The sequence below is a fragment of the Cannabis sativa genome, chromosome 9, assembly GCF_029168945.1.
Source record: "Cannabis sativa cultivar Pink pepper isolate KNU-18-1 chromosome 9, ASM2916894v1, whole genome shotgun sequence".
Lineage (NCBI taxonomy): Eukaryota > Viridiplantae > Streptophyta > Magnoliopsida > Rosales > Cannabaceae > Cannabis > Cannabis sativa.
This window is the reverse complement of record NC_083609.1, coordinates 23,293,759-23,318,347: the sequence shown is the minus strand read 5'-3', so window position 1 is coordinate 23,318,347 and position 24,589 is coordinate 23,293,759. Positions and strand designations below refer to the sequence as shown.

At 34.3% G+C, this 24,589-nt stretch overlaps 1 protein-coding gene across 4 annotated transcripts; it reads left to right on the top strand.

The window, feature by feature from the left end:
- The first annotated feature begins 761 nt into the window (after positions 1 to 761).
- LOC115722515 (uncharacterized) lies at positions 762 to 14,975 on the top strand. 4 transcript variants are annotated; one of them, XM_061104533.1, is made up of 9 exons: positions 762 to 1,197; positions 3,414 to 3,485; positions 3,947 to 4,036; positions 9,651 to 9,693; positions 11,927 to 12,033; positions 12,856 to 12,951; positions 13,968 to 14,158; positions 14,266 to 14,335; positions 14,632 to 14,975. In XM_061104533.1, exons 1-9 carry the CDS (start codon positions 1,021 to 1,023, stop codon positions 14,740 to 14,742), a joined length of 957 nt encoding a protein of 318 aa, XP_060960516.1. In that variant the 5' UTR covers positions 762 to 1,020; the 3' UTR covers positions 14,743 to 14,975. The 4 variants fall into 4 exon arrangements, with proteins under 4 accessions (XP_060960516.1, XP_060960518.1, XP_060960519.1 ...); XM_061104534.1 differs by having other exon boundaries at positions 895 to 1,197; positions 3,417 to 3,485; XM_061104535.1 differs by lacking the exon at positions 12,856 to 12,951.
- Positions 14,976 to 24,589: the final 9,614 nt, after the last annotated feature.

Here is a 24,589-nt window from a genome sequence, read left to right as displayed (position 1 = left end):
AGTAAATGAGAAGAAAGAAGAAGAAGAGAGAAAGAGAAAGTGAATGAGAATTTCTAAGTTGTTTATTCCAATGGGGTGAACCCCTATTTATACAAATACAAGAGTGAAATATTAAGAAACTAAGAAAAAAGGAAACTAAGAAAAAGATGAATGTTGATTACAATTAATGGTAATAAATAAAAAATTTGGTCATCTACATAATTATTAATATTTATGACATATGAAATATTTTTTTTTACTTTACTATAAGCTCATTTTTTTTAAACTTTTTATGATATCAAATTAATTTTAATTTTCCATTAAAAAAAATAATTTCAATTTGGATGTACAACTTTTCTTTTTTAATAAAGTAAATAAATAAGGAAACACAAATAAAGAAAATGAAGACATCGACAAAGAAAAAGTTCGTAGATGAAGATAGAAAGCAAATGCAGTTGGGGCATTCTAGTAATTTTCCGAAATTAAACTTTGGGAAATTTTATTTACACCCCAAAATTTTCTAAAGGCACCCCATTTTAATAATTTTTATTTTATATAAAATTTATATCTTTAATTGTACTAAATTTTTTTAACTTTTTTTTTCCAATTCATATTCTTAAAAAATATAATATTTTAGTATAACTTAAAATTTGACATAGTATTATATAAAAATATAATGTATAATCCAATTCAATATAATACAATACAATACAATACGACCTAATAAGGCATTCCAAACGAGCCCTAAATAAATAAGGAAACACAAATAAAGAAAATGAAGACATCGACAAAGAAAAAGTTCGTAGATGAAGATAGAAAGCAAATGCAGTAGGGGCATTCTAGTAATTTTCCGAAATTAAACTTTTTCTTTAAAAAATTAACTGTTACAAGACAGTATTGGTTTCACCTATATATGAAGAAAGCTCAAATCGACAGAAACAGTACTGCAGAGACGAACTTGTACGGGAAAAAGTAATTTTGATTAAATTATTATATAAAACTAAAAAGAATACATAGAAAAAGGCTACAGTTCTTGAGTAAATGGCGAGTTTACCCCAATCTCTTACACTTCCGTTTGGAGGAGGAACGAGTGTGTCTGCAGCAGGAGGAGGTGGTGCTGAACTTAGCAGAGAAAGAAAAATGGCTTCCGCAGAACAGTTGGTACTTGATCTCAGTAATCCTGATCTCCGAGAGAACGCTCTCCTCGAACTCTCCAAGGTTTTTTATTTATTATATATATACATTCATTTTCGTTGTTTAAAATCAATCAATTTCATAACTTTACATTACCAGTTTCGGTTACGATGATATAACTGTTGATTTCTTCTTTCATTTCTGGGTTTGCTTATATGGGTTTTGATGTTTTTCTTATGGATTCCGATTTTATTTTTATTTCGTTTGGTGTATCAATTCCAATAGTTGTGAAAGGTTTTCTCTTTATTAGTTAGAGCAGTGAAAGTGAAGTTGTGGGTCAAATGGGTTTATGCTCTGATGCATCACCTTCATTGTGTTTGGTTTATCAGTTGATTTCCTCGGTTTCATTCTTCTGAGTTTTGGTTATTTCGTTAGTTTCAAGGTTTTTGTGTGCCCTTGCTTTTTTTTTTTTTTAATTAGTAAGAACTTTCATTAATCAAAACTTGCACATTGCATCAAAATCCGGGGCATTACCCCTTATACTCTGTGAAGACCTACAGGTCTTTAACAAAATTCAGAGCAAATCTATCCTTCTTAGACAACTTGCTCTCATTAACAAAACTTAAGCGAGCTTTAATACTCACCTTAACAATGTTTTTTTCAAACACACAATTGTTTCGGTTAAGCCATATACCATAGACAGCACCACCCATAGCCGCATAGAATATATCATTCATTAAATTGTTAGGCCTCCTGGTATTCAACCAATGAATCCAATTGTCAAATTCACTAGGCCAGAGGAAGCTCCCTAACTAGCCTCCAATTTGTTGTAAGCCTTTCCAAGAGAAAGGGCATGAGAAGAATAGATGAGCCCTTACTTCTTCTTCTGTTAATCTTTGGTGGAAAGTGGAAAGGTGGATATAAAAGTGTAGTTTTTTTTTTCTTCAAGGAATCAATTTTGAATATTTTCTTCGTTATAATGTCTACTCGGATTATGAATGGTAAGGTTGTTTCTTAGATTGTGATGCTTTGGTGTTTTAATTCTTCATTCGTTTTAATTAAAAAACAAAGGTTTGGTTTTGGTATATCAGCTCCATCACTTTCGAGAAGTTATTTATGTAGTATGCAATGAAAAATTTACGGAGAAGCTCACCAAAGCTTACTTGGTACCTTTTTCTTTTTTTGTTACAGATACTACTTATGCTAATGGACAAAAGTGATTTGCTTTAGGTTCGCTTAAGCATCTATATAGTTGAACAGAATTTTTGTGCCTTTCAGGCACATCTTAGCATGAAACCACATGATTGGATGATTTAATTTGTTTTTATGTTCATTAGGAATCACTTGGTGGAATTGTCCATCGTGGCATGCTTCAGCATGTTTTTATTTGTGCATTTGTTAAGAAGGAAATTGTAGCTAGATGTGCTTTGAGTTTTCCTAATTGCTTGAAAGTGTTGCTGCACTATGGAATTGACATGGACACAATTACTACATATATAGAATAACAGAAAGCTTTGAATAATATCATTTTAAGTGATGATTATTTCGGTAATGAATTCTCTATCACTCAATGGTTTCAATCTTTTAAACTAATTTCAGGATGACAAAAGCAGTTTCTCATCTATATTTTGGTCCTCATGTGTATGAGGTTTTATGTACACATAATCATATGTATATGTATATATATATATATATTAAGTTTGCTGGAATAATTAAATTGGGCTCTGGATAGTATGTAATTGACACTAGTACTTTGAGAAATGTTTTAGCAGTATATTATTTCATTTACATTCCATGCAGCCACTTTTTTGGGACAGTTGACCTTATGTTTCTTAGGTGGCCCAAAAAATATCTTGGTATAAGCGCAATAGGTGTTGATGTAGGAACATGTTAACTGGATTTGTTTAGAACTTATGGTTTGACAGGGTGGATGGATTTTGAAAGGTCTATAGGTCAATTGTGTTGATTGTAGCCTTAGATTGTGTCTAGTTTTCCTGGGTAAGGAAGGGGAAAGACAGATGGAGATGTTTAGTTTTCTGTAGAATAAGCATGTGGATCAAATATATTAGTCAATATCTTTTTTTTTTGCTGTTGTAATATTGTTCTCCATTTTGGATATTTATGCAATTTTCTGTTTCAATATTGGTATGTTTAAATGCATAATTCATTTGGTTTTATTTTTATTTGCGAACAAGGAGTTCTTAAAGATCTTCCCCCTTTTTAATGGATTATGTTTTGGTACTATTGCTGAAATCATACATGAATGCATGGTAACATTATGTTTGTTTCTTGTTTGGTAGAAGAGAGAATTATTTCAAGACTTGGCTCCTTTACTGTGGAATTCATTTGGTACTATTGCTGCCCTGTTACAGGTATGTCTATTATTGATTAGTCTACCACTTTTGTTCCTGTTATTACAGTTCTGAAATCCTTCCAAAGGTAGCCAGTTCACTTTACAACCTTTTATTGCTATTAATGCTTTTACCAAGTTCTTACACGCCATATATATTTGGAATGGTGATCCTTAGTTTCCCAACGGAAGTAAGTTTGAGCTGGAAAGAAATGGTAGAGTAGAAATGTAGTAGTAATCATATTTAGGCAGCTTTGCCCATTGCTAAATAATTAATCTAGTTTCTTTTTTGTTTTGGATTTTATTTAAAGTTATTTATTGTGGACAATCTTGTGGGTCACAAACAACTTACAATACTCCTGTTGTTTTATTAATGTTATGCTTTTGTAGAGTTGAAAATTTCAATTTTGAATATATAATTCCTAGTAACTGCTTGCAATGGATCGATATCTGATTTTGATTGTTTTTTTTTAATATCTGCAGGAGATTGTATCAATATATCCTGTTTTATCACCCCCAAATCTTACTCCTGCACAATCAAACCGAGTTTGCAATGCCCTTGCTCTTCTTCAGGTTACATGATTTCCTCTTTCTGATTCATATGTCATTGAAACGATGGATATCAAATTTTCACTATTCATTGCTCATGTTAGATTTACTACCATCTAATTGATTCACATGTTTATTAAATTTTTAATTTTTTCAACTTATAAACATACGACACTAAATTGTGTTGAAGTGGTCTGAAATGTTCGGATTAGTCATATTGATTAATGCTAATCTAGTTATGTTTTTTTTGTTTTTTTGACTAGTGCAAGTGATGTGAAACAAGTATTTTAAAAATTTAGGATGGAATATCAAATGATTTTGTTTGCCTTTTGTGGCTGACATAAGGCTTTCAATGATTCATGATACATGTGTACATGTAGGCACAAGCACAGGCGCACACACACGTATGAATATTTTAAAGAGCATTATTTGTCTTAATTTTGTACTTTTCTTGTAACTTGCAATTCGTGCATTCATAACTATTTTTTTTTTGGGAAATGAAACAACATCCCACGAGTTATTATTGGTAGTTTAAATTTAGACATGATTGTACAACATTTTATTGTCTTTTTGCGACAGACTTGATGAATGCAGACTTTAAAGCTTCTTTTTTTTTACTTTCTTTCTGTAGAAAATAGTGATTCGAATTGTGTATTGATTTCATAGAATAATACATATTTATATACAAAGTTAGGAGACATAAAAGGGAAACTACCAAAAAATAGGAAACTACTAAATATCTACTAAACAACTAATTCTTTTACAACTAAAATCTAACACTCCCCCTCAAGCTGGAACATAGATGTTAATCATGCCCAGCTTGTTACAAAGATAATCGACCCGCACCCCATTCAAAGCCTTTGTAAAAATATCTCCTAGTTGTTCTCCGGTCTTCACATATCCTGTGGAGATTAGACCTTGTTGAATTTTCTCACGAACAAAATGACAATCAATCTCAATGTGCTTAGTTCGCTCGTGGAATACGGGATTCGAGGCAATATGAAGAGCAGCTTGATTATCACACCATAATTTTGCTGGAATAGAAGTCTTAAACCCGAATTCGGTCGAAAGTGATAAATCCATATTACCTCACACACGGAGTGGGCCATGGCTACGTATATTCGATTCGGCTTCTTGGATGCAGATACAACATTTTGTTTCTTACTCTTCGAGGGAAGTTGCCCCCAACCAAATACACGATATCACGAAGTGGATCGTCTATCTACCTTGGAGCACCGATCGGCATCGAAAAACACTCGATACGGGTATGTCCATGATCCTTGTAAACTATACCTCGTCACTACGGTGCTCCTTTTAAGTAACATAAAATTTGTTCTAATGCGCCAATGATGAATTGTTGGGGAAGACATGAACGGCGATAATATGCTTGGAAATGCAATATGCGGACGAGTCACGGTTAAATAATTCAACTTTCCAACTAACTTTGCGATATTTCTCGGGATCTTCAAATGGTTTCCCATCACGTGTAAGATGCACGAAATTTTGGATTCATTGGAGCATTGCAAGGTTTTGATCCCAATTTCCCTGTCTCGGTTAGCAAATCAAGTACATACTTTCTTTGAGACGAGAAAAATACCTTGTTTACTCAGAGTAACTTCAATCCCCCGAAATACTTGAGTTCCCCTAAATCTTTCGTGTTAAGCTGGGTGTGAATGAAAGACTTAAGGGATGAGATACCTTCGGTATCATTTCCATTAATAACGATGTCATCAACATACACCAGCAACAAAATGATACCAACGAGTTGATCTTTTATAAAACACGGAATGATACGACTTACTTTTCAACAAACTAAACTTCTCGACGAGCGACTAAATTTACCAAACCAAGCACGTGGGCTTTGTTTCAATCCATATAAAGATTTGCGAAGATGACAAACTCGCCACTAACTCCCCACGAGCAACAAACCCGGGAGGTTGCTCCATATATACTTCTTCCTCGAGATCTCCATGAAGAAAAGCATTTTTAATATCAAAAGGCGATGCAAAGGCCAATGATGAGTAGGCTTGCCATGGAAATGAACGGTCGAACGGATGTGAGTTTAGCAACGGGGAGAAAAAGTATCACAATAGTCCACTCCATAGGTTTGAGCATAACCACTTGTAGCGACGAGACGGGCACTTTAAAGCGAGCAAGCATGCGTACGAATTGAATTTAGTGAACACCCATTTACACCGTGCTTTGTTTTAGGAAGGTAAATCAACCAAGACCCAGTACCATTATGCAACAAAGCATTCATCTCTTTATCATTGCGGCAAGTCAACCGGGATGAGACATCGCTTCTCGAACGAGTTTTAGGAATAGTGATAGAATCGAAGCGATAAAAGAACGAAGAAGAGGAGAGATGATTATAAGACACAAGAAGTAATAGGAAAAGTACATTGGCGTTTACCTTTACGTAGTGCAATGGGAAGATCATGCGAGATGTCCGGATACGATGACGAAGATGCGGGTGCGGGACATGAAACGGGGGAGGTGGAGGAGGGGGCGCTGGTGTGCAACATAGGAGGCGAGGGAGTGGTGGAGGTGGTAGAGGTGGTGGAGGTGGTGGAGGTGTAGACATTGTGGGGGTGACGGCAAGGCGGGTGAAGGAACAAGAGACCGTAGGAACATGGAGCGGGCGCATAGGATGTGACGGGAATAAACCAACAAATCATCATCCTCCCCCGACTAGTAGAAGTAGTGGAAGATGAAAAATAAGGTGTATTTTCTACAAAAGTAACATCAATAGAAAGCAAAGATATTTGTTGAGATCGGGACGGTAACACCTATGCTACCCTTTACGAAGACGAGAATAACCGAGAAAGACACACTTTAGTGCCTTAGGGTCTAATTTGGTGACGGATGGACGGACATCGCGAGCGAAACAAACCTTTGCAACACCAAATACTCGCGGAGCAAGCTGGAAATAATGACTTATTAGGAAAAAGAATTTTAAATGGAATTTCACCATTAAGAACGAGAGGGGGCATGCGATTAATAAGAAAGCATGCGAAGTGGAAAGCTGCATCGGCCCAAAAAGGTTTAGGGACTTTCATTTGAAACAAGAGAGCACGTGCGGTTTCAAGAAGATGTACGTTTTTACGTTCGCAACACTATTACGAGGTGCGTATCAACACGAAGTTTCATGAAGCATGCCATTAGAGGTCATATAAGATTGAAATTGAGCGGACATGTACTCTTTGGCATTATCACTTCTCGAAAGTACGAATAGATACATTAAATTGAGTTTGAATCTCGGCCACAAAAGCACGAATATAGAAAACAACTCGAACGATTTTTCATTAAATATAACCAAGTTAAACGAGAATGATCATCCACAAAGTAACAAAATGCACGAATCCGAGTTGAGACAAAATAGGAGAAGGACCCCGAACATCGGAATGAACTAACTCGAAAGGAACAACAGCACGTTTATTGACACGTGGACTCGAACTAACACGATGATGTTTGGCAAGCTGACATGACTCACATTCTAACGAAGATAAACTACTATATTGGGGACACGATTTCTTGAGCAAAGGAAGGGATGGATGACACAACGACAATGAGCCTCGAAAGCGGAAGCAACACTCGAACAAACGATAGAGGTTGGCGGAAGTGGGTCGAGAACATACAAGCCACGATTCATGTCCTTTACCAATAATCTTCTTCGTCATAAGATCCACGAAACAAACGATGATCGGGGAAAGAATGAGATGCGACAATTTAGATTACGAGTGAGTTGACTAACGAGAAAGCAAATTAAAGGACAAATCGAGTAAATGTAAGGCTGATGATAAAGACAACATAGGTGTAGGAACAATAGTGCCGGATCCAAGAATAGAAGGCATTGACCCATCGAGTAAGGTGACAACGAAGTGGGGTATGAGGCGAAAAGTGGAAAAGAGACGGGAATTGCATCATATGATACGTGGCACAGGAATCAATGACCCATTTTGAGGATTTGGAAAGAAGGCGAGGCATTAGAGTTACTGAATCGACGCAATCGCGATGACGAAAGAAGATGAAGACTTAAGTGTTTTCTGATACCTTGAGAACTTGGCAAATTCATCGAGCGAAATAAGGACCAGGATTTGTCGGATGCATCCTTAGTGCTTGCAATATTGGCGAGTGTTGTTGTCGATTCTTAAATTGTAACTTCCTACACTCAGGAAACTTGGTGTGGCACAGTTTCTTACAATAATTGCACATGATGCTCCCGGAATTTGGTGTGCGGTTATCGAGTCCTTGTGAATTACCTCCTTTAAATCTACTTGGAGTAGAGTTTCTTTCCGTGCGAAATTATTACGACTCACCAAAGGCGGCAGTAAGAGGAGTTGAAGAGGTAGTCTGTGCGAAGAACACGAGTAAACACATCTTGTAAAGAGGAGACATCGGAACCGAGAGAGAACTTGTGACTTTGCGAGTCAAATTCGGATGAGAGTCCTGTGAAAACTCATAATAGCCATCATTCTCGTTGGCTTTGTTGAACTTTTACATCGAGGACTAAACGGTAATAACACGTTAAGTTCTTCATATGTTTTCTTGAAAGCCATAAAATAATTCATAAGAGACTTATCTTGTTTCTCAGCGCGATAAAAAGCTTTGCAAACATCATATATGCGAGATATGTTGTCTTTGCCGAATACGAAAAACTCCGAAGTAACCCATTAGTTCTTTAACCGATTCACAATGATTAATCAAACTAATTACCTCATTATCGATAGAATTTCGAATTTGAAGGACCAAGCGAGCATCCTCACGGAGCCATATTTTCCTTGAATCGTTTGTTTCTTCGGGGAGGATCGTCGATCAGTGATCATCTTTGTCAATACTCCTCAAATACAGTCGAATCGTCTTACTCCATTCTAAATAATTCGAACCAATCAACTTATGGTCCGTGATTTTAGACATCACGGGAACCACATCAGAAACAACGATTGATTTCGAATCTGATTTTATCTCTGCCATAATCTCGAAACCAAAAAAAAAAAAAAATTGACGGAGAAAAAGGAAGAAGAGCAAACTCGAAGGAATAGATACCCGAACACAAAGAAGACAAAAGTATCAAACCACAAAATGCGAAGAACGGCAGCGAAAGCAGACGAGGAGGACGAGAAAGGAGCAGGAGTGGGACGGGCGTCGACCGCCACCGGAGAAGACGCCGGACGCGCCCTCACGCGCCAGCGCGTGGGACGGTCGGCAGCGGCGGACGACGGCGCGTGGGCCCCCCGCGCGGTGAATCTAGACGCCGGACTTTTGGGTTTTGCAGTCCGGGCTAGGCGGTCCTCATGTGGGCGGTGAGAAAAAATGGTCACTCAGAATAGGGTTTTCGAAAAAACAACCACTAAACTTAAACCACAATTTTTTTTTTTTTTTTTTTTTTTTTTCAGAACCCTAATTTCGAATTTCGAATTTTGAATCACAATGCTCTGATACCATGTAGAAAATAGTGATTCGAATTGTGTATTGATTTCATAGAATAATACATATTTATATACAAAGTTAGGAGACATAAAAGGGAAACTACCAAAAAATAGGAAACTACTAAATATCTACTAAACAACTAATTCTTTTACAGCTAATATCTAACACTTTCCTTCTTTTCTTCTTCCTTAATTTGCGTTTCTTGCAGTGTGTAGCCTCTCACCCAGATACAAGGAAGTTGTTCATTAATGGTATTTTTCTTCACCTTATCAAACTACTAACGTATGTATGTCAAAATCGTGTAAAATTCTTTGCTTCATTATCTCTTCTTCTGCTCCTCATTTCCTGCCGTGGAGGTTTTAGCACCTTGAATTGTCTGAACATACTCGACATCCCAAATAGGGAATTTTTGTGTCACTGTCAAATAAGTCATTTACCTGTATTGCAACCACAATAAGCACTAGCTATAGAAGCTATAGGTCTTGCATCTAACATAAGAAGTAAATCTTGGGCCATATGTAGTATTTTGTTTTCCATGCCGCAGAAAGTGGTCTTTCAATATATTTATCATCCATTTTATTATTGTACTAAGTTTGTCAACTAAAAAAGTTGTATCACTTTACTCAAGTAAGAGCAGTGTAGAACAAATTTCACCTTTCTTAAAAAAATACATTAGGATGCCATACACACATGCAAGTCAAATATTAATTAATAATTTCTCTGCGGAGTCCCAAGAGGTAGCTCTAATGGTCAGGCATGTGGTTTGCTCCGACAAGGTCCAAGTTTCTAGTCCTTCTTAAGTACCTACCTAGCAATTGCTATAGTTTCCTTGTCCCCAAGTATTGTAGGGTGAGGCGGGGATCCTAGTTTCAAAAAAGATAGTTTCACTACAGTGACATAATATTATTAGTCGAAGAATGGCGTTAACTTAAATTGTAATTTAGCCAGCTTGACAGTACATTGTTCTTTTTTCCTCATTTTGCCTCACTTAGTACTTTGCCACACTCATCAGTCTGACACTCCATTCGACTTCAGGCTGTTAGGATTTATGGTTTTGCTGATTACAATTTTTCACGTGTTTAGACATCATGGATATAAGTTGTTCTAAGTTTCTGGGATCTTCGGCTAGTAACAAATTGTTCTAGTATTATTAAAGACAGTTACTATTATGAATATCAATCTTTATATTTATGTATATTGCTATCAACTCGTTGCTTAGTCCTCAGTCTGCCCAGAGGCTTATGCCTCACCTAGCTAAGGCAAACTAGGGAGAATAACTACTATTTAGTGTAGAAAAAGAATAAGATTACTACATAGCATGTGTATTAAGTCATTAACTTGTGCCGGAAAAGTAATGACCAGTAGGATTTTATTAGGATCAAGTACTTACTTTTCATATCATAACTGCACTTTATTTTTACTGTTCTGAAAAGATCCTGTGAATGGTATATATATACACACATATGTATATATATATTTATTTTTTGAAAAAGACAAAGGTCAATTGACCCCTCCCAGGTTTATTAGGGAGCCTTGGCAGAAAAAAACCATTGTAACAAGATAAACATAAGATATTGAAGCATAAAATACAAGTGTAAATTTTCAGTATAAATCCCTATACAATTAGAACTATCTCTATATCCCAAGATGGAGGAATTAGTGCAAAATGGGACTCCATTCTCTAATCAGATATTGAAAGATAGACCCTCAAAACCTTTTGTCTTGTAAACCCACTGGGAATGGTAGAGAGAGAATGAGGGAGAGGGAGAGGGAGAGGGAGAGGGAGAGGGAGAAGGAGAGGGAGAGGAAAAGTAGTTTTACGTGGTAGGAGATGCTGTTAGAACACCCATGTTAGGACCCAAATATATTCACACACAAAACTAGAGACCACTACATAGCAATACACCTCCCTTGGCATATTTAAATATGCCCAGTATAGACTCTTACACTTCCCAATAAAATGTAACCAAGCCCTTAAAAATTCTTTCACTTTCCGTTACGTAATTTATGTCTATTGTATCGACTATTGGGTGCATAACAACCCATTCTATTTACATATTCTAGAAGAAAGAATGTAACCATGTGAAGGATTAGTGAGAAATATATAAAGATAACTAATAAGGGGGTTAGCTACTTGTTTCTGTTCAGTTGTGAGGGTATCCTAGGAGATTCAGAAGAGGGCAGTTGAGTGTCGACTTGTTTAGAGTCTTGCACTTGGGAGGTTACCCAGGACTCTACTGAAATTCCTAGAAGTGACAACCAGCACAAGAGCTGGCACAGATTAATAGACAAACAAGTTCAGTGCCATAGTGGATCCATCCTACTATGCTGTATGGTGTTTATTTATTGTTTTTCATAATAAAATATGTTCTGGAGTATATTTCTAGATTTCATAAATTTACAGAGGGTAACAAATGCATATGTTATTATTGTTTTAATTCCAAGTAACTAGTTCGTTCTACTGAAACTTTCACTTATTTGCAGCACATATTCCATTGTATCTGTATCCTTTCCTTAATACAGCGAGCAAGTCAAGACCCTTTGAGTACTTGAGGCTTACTAGTCTAGGGGTCATTGGGGCTTTGGTGAAGGTAAATCATCTTTAGTACTATCTTTTTATTTTTTTTTTGTGTGTGTAATAATCTAATACACATGGTTTTTCCTATTTAGTGGTTTTGGACTTTGGTTATTTTTTGTGCTAACAATTGCATAGCTCATCTGCATATCCCGCATTAGAATGTTCATAACTATCAGAAATAGTCCCACACTGTTAATGTGTGGAAAGATTATACCATTTATAAGATGAATAGACTACTCTTCTCATTGCCAATTGCTTTTGAGATGGAATCCCATGCACCTTACTCACACTCTCAGATTCTAACAATAACATTATTGATCCAGAGGCTGAAATTTGTTAAGCAGAACAATGTTTCTGACCTGAGAAAATTGCATCTTGTTCCAAATTTATCCAATGTTTCAGTCTTATATTTTGTAGATCTTACCCCATTGCTGGTTTTCACTGAAAGTTTGAAGGTGGGGATTTTTCATGCCTTTAGAGACAACAAAATCATGGGAGTCATCATTTTACACTTCTATCTTTCTGCACCAGGTGTATTGTACAGATTTTCTTTTTGCTCAATTTGTTCTTAGGATTGTTGGGATTTAGCAGGATTTACATTTCATGATTATCATAATGAACAATTTTTATTGGGAGGAATATGTTTAAAAGCAATGTTAAGTATCACACAATTTCTTCGGTTTCCTGTCAATGTTTATGTGGGCTTTCCTTTCCTTCCTTGCTTTTGCACACTCATTGAGGCCATAAGGAAATTTGTAACTATATCCAAGTTACAAATGATCAGCCTTTTCTTGTTCTGAAGTTGTAATATTTGCATAATATTCTATTTTACAAGGTTGATGAGACAGAAGTTATTAGCTTCCTTCTCTCGACAGAAATAATTCCCTTGTGCCTGCGGACTATGGAAATGGGCAGTGAGCTATCCAAAACGGTATGACCTCTTCAATTGTAAAGATCTGCATGTAGTTGGTAAATTGTATACAAGATGCTTTGTTCAATTACATGTGTACAAGTACAAATACAAATATTCTCTATCCGTATTACATGTTTCACTCTGTCCCACAACTCGAAATTTGACAGATAAAATACACATTTTCATACATAAATGTATTTGTCAAATTGCAAGTGGTGAGATAGAGAGGAAACGTATAATTTGGAGAAATTTGACAAATCAAATATTTGTTTATTCGATTTCTCACATAGTTATGTAAATACTCATTTCCATACATAAATGATTATTTGTAACCATTTCAAAAAAAGAAAAAAAATGATTATTTGTAAAATTTAAAGTTCTGGGAGAGAGGAGACTACATGTAATTGACAGAGTATTTCTATTCGTATAAATACATATAAAATTGTTCTTACAATTGTATACAAGGATGCTTTATGCATATACATATATCTGGTCTTACGGTGTATATACTTGTCCACTTGTATATACATATTGTGATAAAAGCTCATACTTTTCCATCAGTCATGGTTTGAGGTATGTGGAAGTGATCTGCAATTATTTCTGTACTTTTAGAGGTCAAGTAACATGGATCTTTAACTAGTTATCTATCATTTTCAGCATGCATTTTGTTAGAGATGGAAGGTATTCTACATGTTCAGAAATTGCTGAATCTGGTATTGGATTACCTTCATTGTAATCAAGTTGGCAAGTGCATATTACATGTTATTTGAAGCTAAGAAATGTAGTCTTACACTTCGTCTTCACGTTTTTAACTTTTGTCTAATCGAAGGCCCATTGAAGGTCGTAGATTTGATGACACATCTTGCTTGTACTAATGAAATAAACAAAATGCACCAAGGGAAACAATTCATTTGTTTTGGAATTCTCACTGTTTTGTGTTGCCTTTCCCTTTGAATAAATAATGCTTTCTTCCTTTTGTTTGGAGTAGGATTTGAGGTTTCAATTTGATTAAAAAAAATGGTTCTTACTGACAGGTTGCTACATTTATAGTTCAAAAGATTTTGTTGGACGATATGGGCTTAGATTATATCTGCACCACAGCGGAAAGGTTTTTCGCGGTTGGTCGAGTTTTGGGGAGCATGGTGGCTTCACTAGCTGAGCAGCCCTCATCGCGTTTGCTAAAACATATCATCAGATGTTATCTCCGGTTGTCAGACAATCCAAAGTTGGTGTCTCAACTCTCAAGACAATATTTTTACTCAAAAACTCCAAGTTGCTTCACTGTTTAGCTTTGTTTTCTGTATTGATACTCTTATGCCTTTTGTTCTACAGAGCGTGTGATGCATTAAGAAGTTGCCTTCCCGACATGTTAAGAGATGCTACCTTCAGCGGTTGCTTGCGTGTGAGTATTTTAATAGTTCATTTACATCCTTTTAAGTACTACCTTCAGTAGTCGTGACGGTTCATTTCCTACAAATCTGCTTAATTGTGGCCATTGTTAGTCCCTTACACACCATCTTAAAAAAATGTGTACAGTTTTGTTATGACATTGCACAGTTGATGCTGCATTGCGTGGCTTAATATCTTTGCTGGATATTATAAATAGCATCCATAAAATAAAATAGGGGCTTTAAATTACGGCCTTGATATTTTAGTTTATCCCTCTATAACTTCATCGTTTTTTATCCTTGTTTTTAGGAGGACCCAACAACCAGGAGGTGGCTGCAACAGTTGCTACACAATGTTGGTGTGAGCCGAGTTCCAACACTTCAAGCTGGAACGGGGTTTGAGCACATGATGGTGAATTGAACTCCAAAACTGGAATATTTTTAGTCTCATCATCTTATTTATCTAGGGTTTAATGAAGCAGTCAAGATATGTGATTGGTAAACAAGAACCCAGCTTTTATTTGCCTATCTTTATATTAATTATGAAAAGTTCGTCCCGATAACATGATTATCAATATACCATTTTTTTTTCATAGTTTTGTGAATATTGCACCAGATCATATATCCAAATTATATATTTTTTTTTGCTGAATATATCCAAGTTAATTTTAATTATGTTTTATGTTACTAAATATTTTACTTTGATGTTTCATGATAACACCGTTCATATATATGGAACACAAAAAATATATTTTTTTATTAATGTTTTCCTACTATTTTTATCCATTATTAAAGTTATTTAAATTTTATTTGTTACTAATTAATATTAATTAGATCTTTCTAATTAAATGGTGTAAAAGATTGTGTACCAATATGTTCATAGAACTTGTTCCTATCCTATGTATGTATAGTTATATAATAAAGAGGAGGATCAATATCATTTTGAATTTTGTGTTTTGTAAAAGTTATTAAATGAACCCTCTGTTTTGTTAAATGATAAAATAGATCTTATATTTTTTAAAATAGTAAAAATAGAACTTTGAGCTCGATTTTTAAAAATTTTATTTTTTAATATAACCAACTTTAAGATAATTTCTAATACGAACAGATACAAAAAATGTAATCAGTTTTGACATAACATCTTTAAATCAGATTATTATTAAGTTTTATTTTGATAAAAAACAGTTCAGGGTTTTATTTGTACACTTTTAGAAAAATAGGGTCTATTTTATCATTTAATAAATCAAATAGTTCAATTGATAATTTTTGTAGAACATAAGGTCCAAAATAGTATTTACTCTAAAGAGTTCTCATGTTATTTATGATAAGGTTAGAATTGTCAAGTGTATATTTCTATGTACACACTTATATTTATGCCATCATGGTTTATATTTTTCGTCACCAAAGTGATGAAATATTTTTTTTTTGAAAGGTATTTACTAATATTATAAATCAATAGTCATTTAGCGTTTTGCTAAACCATGAACAACTTGGTTAGCGTTCCCCCTAATATGAGAAACAACAACTTCAGAGAAAAAAAATAAAAGACAACGAATATCGAGGATTAAATTAGAGAAACAAGATAAATCTTTTGATGTAGAGTTCAAAACATCAAAGACGCATAATGCATCAGTTTCAATATGTGTAATCTGTAATTGCACATTTCCTCTTTCGCCACAAATATAACTATAAATGTAACTGTCATTGTAATTGTCACTACAACAACACTCAATTAATGCTATGAAAAAGGACTTTAGCTTCCATTTCATCAAGACGAAATTAATCTTGTACTGGCTTTGAAAGAGCAGCGATGACATGGTCATTATGAGATCTAATAATCGTCCCAATACCTAGTACTTTTTATGCAGAGTTTAAGGCATCATCTATATTTAGTTTAAGGCATATGTTATTTGGAGGTTTCCATGGCGATTCCTCTGTCCTACTACTGGAGGTTGTTGTTGTTGTATGCACAGGAGCAAAATTAATCACAGACTTTCCTTTCTGGTTCATGTTAGAAACAGAATGAAACTTTGCTATGTAATTCATAGCATGAGTATAAAATACGGGCTCCATCAGTTCTATTTCCACCATGAAAGACCTTGTTTCTTTCCGTCCAAATCGCCCACATGACACAGATGATAAGTTCAAATTTAATTTTGGAATGTAATGTTGAAAGATGGATTATGTAATCACCATTATATATTTGTTGAGCTTTTTGATAATCAATAATGAAGGTTGAATTTTTCCAATATGACTTTGCTTGTGAGTAGCAGAAAAGAGCATGCCCAATTGAATCCCATGCGTTTGTACATATCGAACACACTGTCGAGTCGATGACTTTCCTTTGATGAAGGGCTGTTGCTGTTGGAAAGGCATTATGCAGTGCTTTTCAAGCAAAAAATTTTAATTTTTGGTGGTAGTATTAGACTCCAAAAAGTTTCCCACCAATTCCTATGGTTGTCCGAAGAGAAAGATTGTTGCTGTTCCTCTAAACTTACAGCCAAATGGAATCCTAATTTTTTACAATATAAATTCATGTTGTGTGATACCAAATCATTCTACCATTGGATGAAAAAAAACTCAGGGGAATCATAACTATTTTTTCAATATCCATCCGTCTAAGAAACTCCTGAAGTAGCTCTATGTTCCATTCCCTTTCCTTTGTGATGAAATGTGCAACTGGGAGTGAGGCAGGTCCTCTATATATCATCTGTTTAAATTATGTTAGTCTAGGAACCCATTTGTCCAAACCACTCTAAATATTGAAGCCATTTCCTATTTCATACCGAAGCCCTTGTGTTAACAACTCTCTACCCTAGTGAATACTTTATGGTAAGTGTCCCAACCTTGCTTTCAAAAAGGAGTTATTTGAAAAATACATACACTTCAATAATCATCTCAACAAGGAAGTTAGCATTTCAAAAATTCTCCATCTTGTTTACCTAAGAGAGTTTAATTATAATACACGAAAGAACAGAATCCCATACCACCCTCAAATTTGGCTTTACAAAGTAACTTTTATCTTTTTCCAATAAATTTTTGTGTTGTCCTTATTAGATCCCCACCAAAAATTACTATCATACTTTCCAATTGTTGACAAAAAGTTTTTTGTTAAGCGAAAACAACTCATAGCATAAGTTGAAATTGACTGGACAACCGCTTTAAGTAAACCTCTTTGCCCCCAATAGAGAATAATTTTTCATTCTAAGCATGCATTAACTTCCAAATACGCTCCTTGATGTGACTAAACAACTCCATCTTGTTTCATCTAAAATATGAAGGAAGACTAAGATATCGTTCATGACACTCACTAATTAGCATGTTCAAAGTATGATGGAAGAAATGTTTCGCAGCCTCGAGAGTATTAGGAGAATTGTATTTTTAGTTAAGTCATAATTGTGATTTTTGCTATTGTTGAAGTTGTGATTTATTGATAAGATGTTGAAGCTTTTAATGTTAGATTCTTGGTGAATCATGCTCAAGTGTGGAGCTTTGAATTCTTTATTGCTTAATCTGAATTCTAGGGTTATATTTGTTGGATTTTAAGGCTTGAAAGAGTGTTTTTAAGCTCCCTGTATGATGATAAAAATCTATTTGTTGGTTTGGAGGTTTTGATTAAGTTTTGGATTGAATTGGGTGTGTTTAAGGGCTGATTTTTTAAGTTCATGTTGCTGGTTTTCTAGGTTTGGAACCCAGGTGCTGCGGCATGGCTTTTGCATGCCGCGGCCCACCCCTATTTTTTGAGACCTGGGAGTTGGCCCTAGGTGCCGCGGCATGGCTTTTTCATGCCACGACCCGCCCTCATGTTTCTGGGCAGATTCAAGTGTTAACTTTGAAAATTCATAACTTTGTGATTCGAACTTCGTTTTTGGAGTTCTATATACCGTTGTAAAGATCGTTCCAAACTCTATGTGATTATCTGTATTTTGAATGCCATGTATACATTTTATCAATGTGGAATCAGGGGTTAACCCTATTTGTGTAAATCTCGAAATTGTGACTAGGATTACCGGCACTTAGTCAAGAGCACCCAGAGATTTAGAATCTCTACTATTGCATGACATCAAGTAAGACAGTAGTTTAGCACGTAGAGTTATGCGCAGTGGGGCTTATATTGGAAGAGATATATGTGAGTAATTAGTAACCAGGATTAGGGTTATTAGCCTAACATGAGCGGTTCAATAGCCTATGGTTATTACCCTAGTGATATATGTTGTGTAAATGCTATGCCATGTTAAATATATGAGTATATTGAGATTCAGGGTTATGTGTTCAAGGCATAACTGTTAGGTTTTATGCCCTAAATAGAACTCATTTCAATATAATCAGATTTACTTATTAATATAGATCAGAAATAACATTTAATGTTGCATGGTTCACATGATTTATTTCATGATTATATGTACATAATGTATGAATTCATCTGAAACCCTTTTCACATACTTGATCCTGTTTATTGTGTTGTCAACATATTGGAAAGTAAACATGACTATGTGAATAAAGTTTCCTAGATTTATAAAACACAGGGTTTTACTGATATGATAATCTACAACAGAGTTTACTTGTATTTGGAGAAATGCTATGTTCTTTCCAGAGCATTGGTTAAAGTAAAGCTCAGGTTGGATGCATGGAGTATGCATCGGAAGGGACCGATATTGAACTTTGACTTAAATTTATTAAACTTACCGTAATATCTATTCAAGTCAATATCGCCTAGTTGATCCTAGATCAAATGATCTTAATCCTGTTATGATTAGGCTCAATCTCAAGAGGCTATTCGTGTTCTTTGATTTGTTAGTTAAGCCTACTTTTGGGTTAGGGTGATACGTACATTTTGGGAATACAGTAGTGCAATTGAGTGGGAGCGCTAACATAAACATGAAATCTATAGCTTCTATCTGGCGAATAGTAAGTAAAGGATGATCTCCTTCGAGCTTGACCAAACGAAAATAAATGGTGGAGTACTCATTTCACATAAGCTGAAATATCATTTATACGAGGTTAAGTGTTTTAAGGATAAAATACATTGTAGGGTGTAACGGTAATCTAATCCCTTTACAGTGTAGATCATTCATATAGAGGATCATTGATCAAATTAGGATTATAACAATGCATAACTAATGATGTGTCTATATGGTGGAACATATAGAGCATTCTATATACTGAGAGTACAATTCTGAGTTCTATGCGTGGATTCAACGAAGAATTAATAAGTCAGTGTATTTAGGTTATAAATTCTTGATCTGCTTATTGGAAGCTCGGTTATATAGACCCATGGTCCCCCCACTAGTTGAGATAATATTGCTTGTAAGACTCATATAATTGGTTTTGATTAATCAATTATAATTCTCAAATTAGACTATGTCTATTTGTGAATTTTTCACTAAGTAAGGGCGAAATTGTAAAGAAAGAGTTTTAGGGGCATATTTGTTAATTATGATACTTTGTATGGTTCAATTAATAAATATGATAAATGACAATATTATTTAATAATTATTTATAGTTATTAAATAGTTAGAATTGGCATTTAAATGGTTGAATTTGAAAATTAGCGTTTTTGAGAAAATGAGATGCAAATATGATAAAACTGCAAAATTGCAAAAAGTGAGGCCCATATCCACATTGCCTTGGGCCGACCACTTTTGTAGGGTTTTACATATGATATTTTCATTATTTTAATGCCAAATAATTCAAACCTAACCCTAGTGGAATGCTATAAATAGATAGTGAAGGTTTCAGGAAAATTACACTTTTCATTCAGAGAAAAATCAGAGCCTTCTCTCTCTAAACCCTATCCGCCACTTCTCTCTCTCTCTTCTTCCTTGAAATTTCGAAATACTTAGTGATTAGAGTAGTGCCCACACACAACAAGTGATACCTCAATCATAGTGAGGAAGATCGTGAAGAAAGACTTTCAGCAAGAAGGAGTTTCAGCACTAAAGAATCAGAGAAAAAGATCCAGGTTCAGATCTTTATAGTACTCTACAACAGAAAGGATACAAGGGTTAGAGATCTGAACGGAAGGAGTCATATTATTCCGCTGCACCTAATGTAAGGTTTACTAAACTTTATATGTGTTTATTTCATCGTTTTAGAAGTTCATATTTAGGGTGTTAATCAACATACTTGTGAGTAGATCTAAGATCCTGGTAAAATAATTTCCAACAACTGGCCTTAGAGCCATGGTAATTGATTTGCTTGCAAGAAATTTGGACTTAAAACGATTGTTTGATGTTTTGGATGGTATCATGTTGTATTGAGTGTTTTATGATGATTGATTGATGTTTGTGAATTTTCTTAAAAAATAATTGAATATCTGTTTCTGGAATTATTTTTATTGGATAGTATGGAAACAATTAAGCAATTTACTTTTTTCAGAACTCAATTTCGATTTAATCTGAATTAGTTATGATTTTTTGAAGTTTCGAAAAAAAATCAGGAATCGTGCATCACCACACGCGCGCGGGGACGAAGGGCAACCTTCGGACAGCACGCGTTCAGACACGGTTTCGTGCCTGAAAACCAGCTTCCGCGCACAGAAATCATGCTGGTACCCCCCTTGCGCCGAAAAACTTCGGCTGAGCACTCCCCTACGCGCGCGGACGAGTATGCACAACATACCGTCCGTACAGCTCACATTTTTTTTCGTTTTTCTTCGATTTTTCATGCTATTTCATGGATTTAACTTCCGATTTTTTGTGTAGTTTTGTATTTAGACATTTACTATTCCTATTTCAATTCTAAATATCATAAATAAATTAATTAATATTTTTTTTAATTTAATTCATGATATTAGTGTAATTTGAATTTGAAAATAGTAAATATCTATCTTTTTGTTTAATTATCTATCTTATTTTTAAATTTGATTATATCTTATCTTATTTTTAAATTTAGGTCAGATATTAAATTTTTTAAATTAAATATTTTTTTTAAATAATTTGACCTTATTTAAATTTAAAATAAGATAACTATAATCATGTAATTTTAAATAGAAGTAAGATATTTGCTATTTTTTAAATTTTGCTATTTTATTTATTTAAATTAAATCATAAAATCTGAAAAAGATATTTATTTATCTTTCTTATTTTTATTGAATATTTAATTTATAAAATAACATTAAATTTTTAAAAGTAGTTAGCAAATTTTGAAATGATATTTAGGTTAGTTGAAACCTAATTTTTCAAAATTGTAGGTTTAAATTTAAATATTATTTTTTAATTAATTTCGAAATATATATATATATTTTTTTACATTTTTTCGAAATATTAAATGTTTTTTTATTATTTAATTATTTTTTCGAAATTTAATTATTTAAAATTAAATAAATCCTACATCCAACTATCCAGCTAACCTTGTTGCAGGAGTATGTGTTTTTAGCTTGTTTGTAAATTTTTTAAAACCTATTATTGCTTGATTGCAAATAGCCATGGTTAACTTGTTGACAGATCCAATGATATGATTTTAACTCATGGCTCCCTTGGTCAAGTAAATAATTTTTGTAACAGGTAATTTTCACAATCTTCTTTCATCTGTGTATGACCTAGCAACATGATAGGATCCATCCAAATTGTGTGCTTGTGTGAGCCTATAAGTTTAATTTTATTATAGATGCATATAAGTTGTTGTTGCTAAATAAAATATCATAGTTTTTGATAGATTTTATTTAGGCCCATTTAGTTTTTGGGCCTATTCAATTAATAACAGTTGTTCATTTTAAGGTTAAATTCCTCTCTTTTGGGCCTTGTGTGAGAGTTGGGAGCCATAGAAGTGGGTACGACATATTGAACCCATCACCCCCTCACATGAACCACCCCAATTGTGAAGGCCCATTTGCCTGATTTGAGTATGAGTTTTTTGTTGTATTCTTAAAACGATCACTCTAGATTATACCTTATGCAAAGAAATTTGAAATGTTTGAAAAATTTCTTAATTTCTAGCAATGGTGGAAAACCATTAAGGTAAGTAGTTAAAGATCTTGCGAACTGATAGGGGTGGAGAAATAGTTAATAGATATGCAGTTTAAAGATCATTAAATTGATTTTTGAATTATATCCAAACTTACCTCCCCAGAAATTTTCGATTTGCATATTGATGATTAGTTACTAGTCATTGCCTAAGTCTTTCTATGGTAATACAATTTCAGAATGATGTAATGGTTGTATACTTAATGTAAATCATTACTAGATTCATGGATGGCCTAATCAAAATCTTAAGAAAAGCTAGAACTGTTAACCATGGTTTGCATGTTTGTTAGCTATTCTAAGTGATTAGGGGTGGACGATCCCATAGTCAATAGATAAGAAAGTGTTTGTTTAAACAAATACTACTTTTCTAAGAAAATGACTAAGTCTGAAAAGTAGCAAATAAAGGAGATATTTTTTTCTTGATTCCAAAAGTGTTCTATCATCTTATTTGACATATGATGATCCCACTGCCTCTGTTGTCTTGTCACAACCGAAGAGATCAATACCATTTAGTTTTCTTAGACATAATTCACGATACCTTGTCGTAGTGGGAGAGTTTCTAGGAACTCACCTTCTTATGACTTGGAAGACACTAGTGATTAAAATCCATTGTGAGTTTAAACAAGTAATGGATTGTCAAGATAAGAAACTAAGAAGAAAAGCCAATAAAACTATGGTTTAATCCATTCACATGGAGTAACCTAAACTTTCTATTACAAGGACATAAAAGGAAATTTCGTGTATAAGTCTATTCAATGGACTTAACAAGACTTCCTGTTCCTAGTATTATAGGTTTGAGTTTATCTAAACCTATGGCTTATGGTATACCTGGTAATTACTTACTCTAATGCAAGCAACTTACTTTAGTAAGATGCTGAAGCATTTTCTTTCTAATGGCAATCTATAGAAGCTTCTCGACTTCTAGGCATAGATTTTATTTATCTAAGGAAAAGTCTCAACTATTCCAGAAAAGATAAAGTCATGAAAAAATTTCTTATATCAACAATGAGAGGTCTCAGATATGCTTTAGTATGCCTTAGACCAGACACCTGCTGTTGAGTGGGAGTAATGAGTAAGTATTAGATTAATCCAGGAGAGGAACATTGGAAGACAATCAAGTAAATCTTAAGATTAAGAAGAGGAACTATATGTTAGTCAATAAGGGTGTATTTAAAACTCTTAGACTACACCACATCAGATTTCGAGATTTGCCTTTGTGCTAGAAAATCTTTCTGATAAGATGGTGATTACTCTGGGGGTGGAATAGTGATTTCAGAGAAGTGTAAAAACCTATCTGAAGTCTCTAGGTCTACCAGAAAGGGACTGAATGTTAAAGTTGCCGGAAAGGTACTTATTCAGTCTAAGGAAAGTTCTATACATTTTTGGCACCATTCCAAATTGCCTTAACTACTAGTGTTATTTCTTGATTAACCAAAAGTAGTTGCCAAAGATATAGAATCCAGTATCCCAAAAAGAGTAGACATATAGAGAGGAATTTTACATTATCAATGATTTTGTGATTAAGGAAGAGTAATGGTGGAGAAAAGGTTGTGTTTAATTCAACTTTTCAGATCCTATTACGAGGAGTTTACTACTACTACACTTGATTTGTATATCAAGGTGTTGAGATTATTTGAAATGCACTTTTTGTTTTATAATGTATGAACTCATCTGAAACCCTTTTCACATACTTGATCCTGTTTATTGTGTTGTCAACATATTGGAAAGTAAACATGACTATGTGAATAAAGTTTCCTAGATTTATCAGACACAGGGTTTTACTGATATGATAATCTACTACAGAGTTTACTTGCATTTGGAGAAATACTATGTTCTTTCCAGAGCATTGGTTAAAGTAAAGCTCAAGTTGGATGCATGGAGTATGCATCGGAAGGGACCGATAGTGAACTTTGACTTAGATTTATTAAACTTACCGTAATATCTATTCAAGTCAATACCGCTTAGTTGATCCTAGATCAAATGATCTTAATCCTGTTATGATTAGGCTCAATCTCAAGAGGCTATTCGTGTTCTTTGATTTGTTAGTTAAGCCTCCTTTTGGGTTAGGGTGATATGTACATTTTGGGAACACAGTAGTGCAATTGAGTGGAAGCGCTAACATAAACATGGAATCTATAGCTTCTATCTGGCGAATAGTAAGTAAAGGATGATCTCCTTCGAGCTTGACCAAACAAAAATAAGTAGTGGAGTACTCATTTCACATAAGCTGAAATATCATTTATACGGAGTTAAGTGTTTTAAGGATAAAATACATTGTAGGGTGTAACGGTAATCTAATCCCTT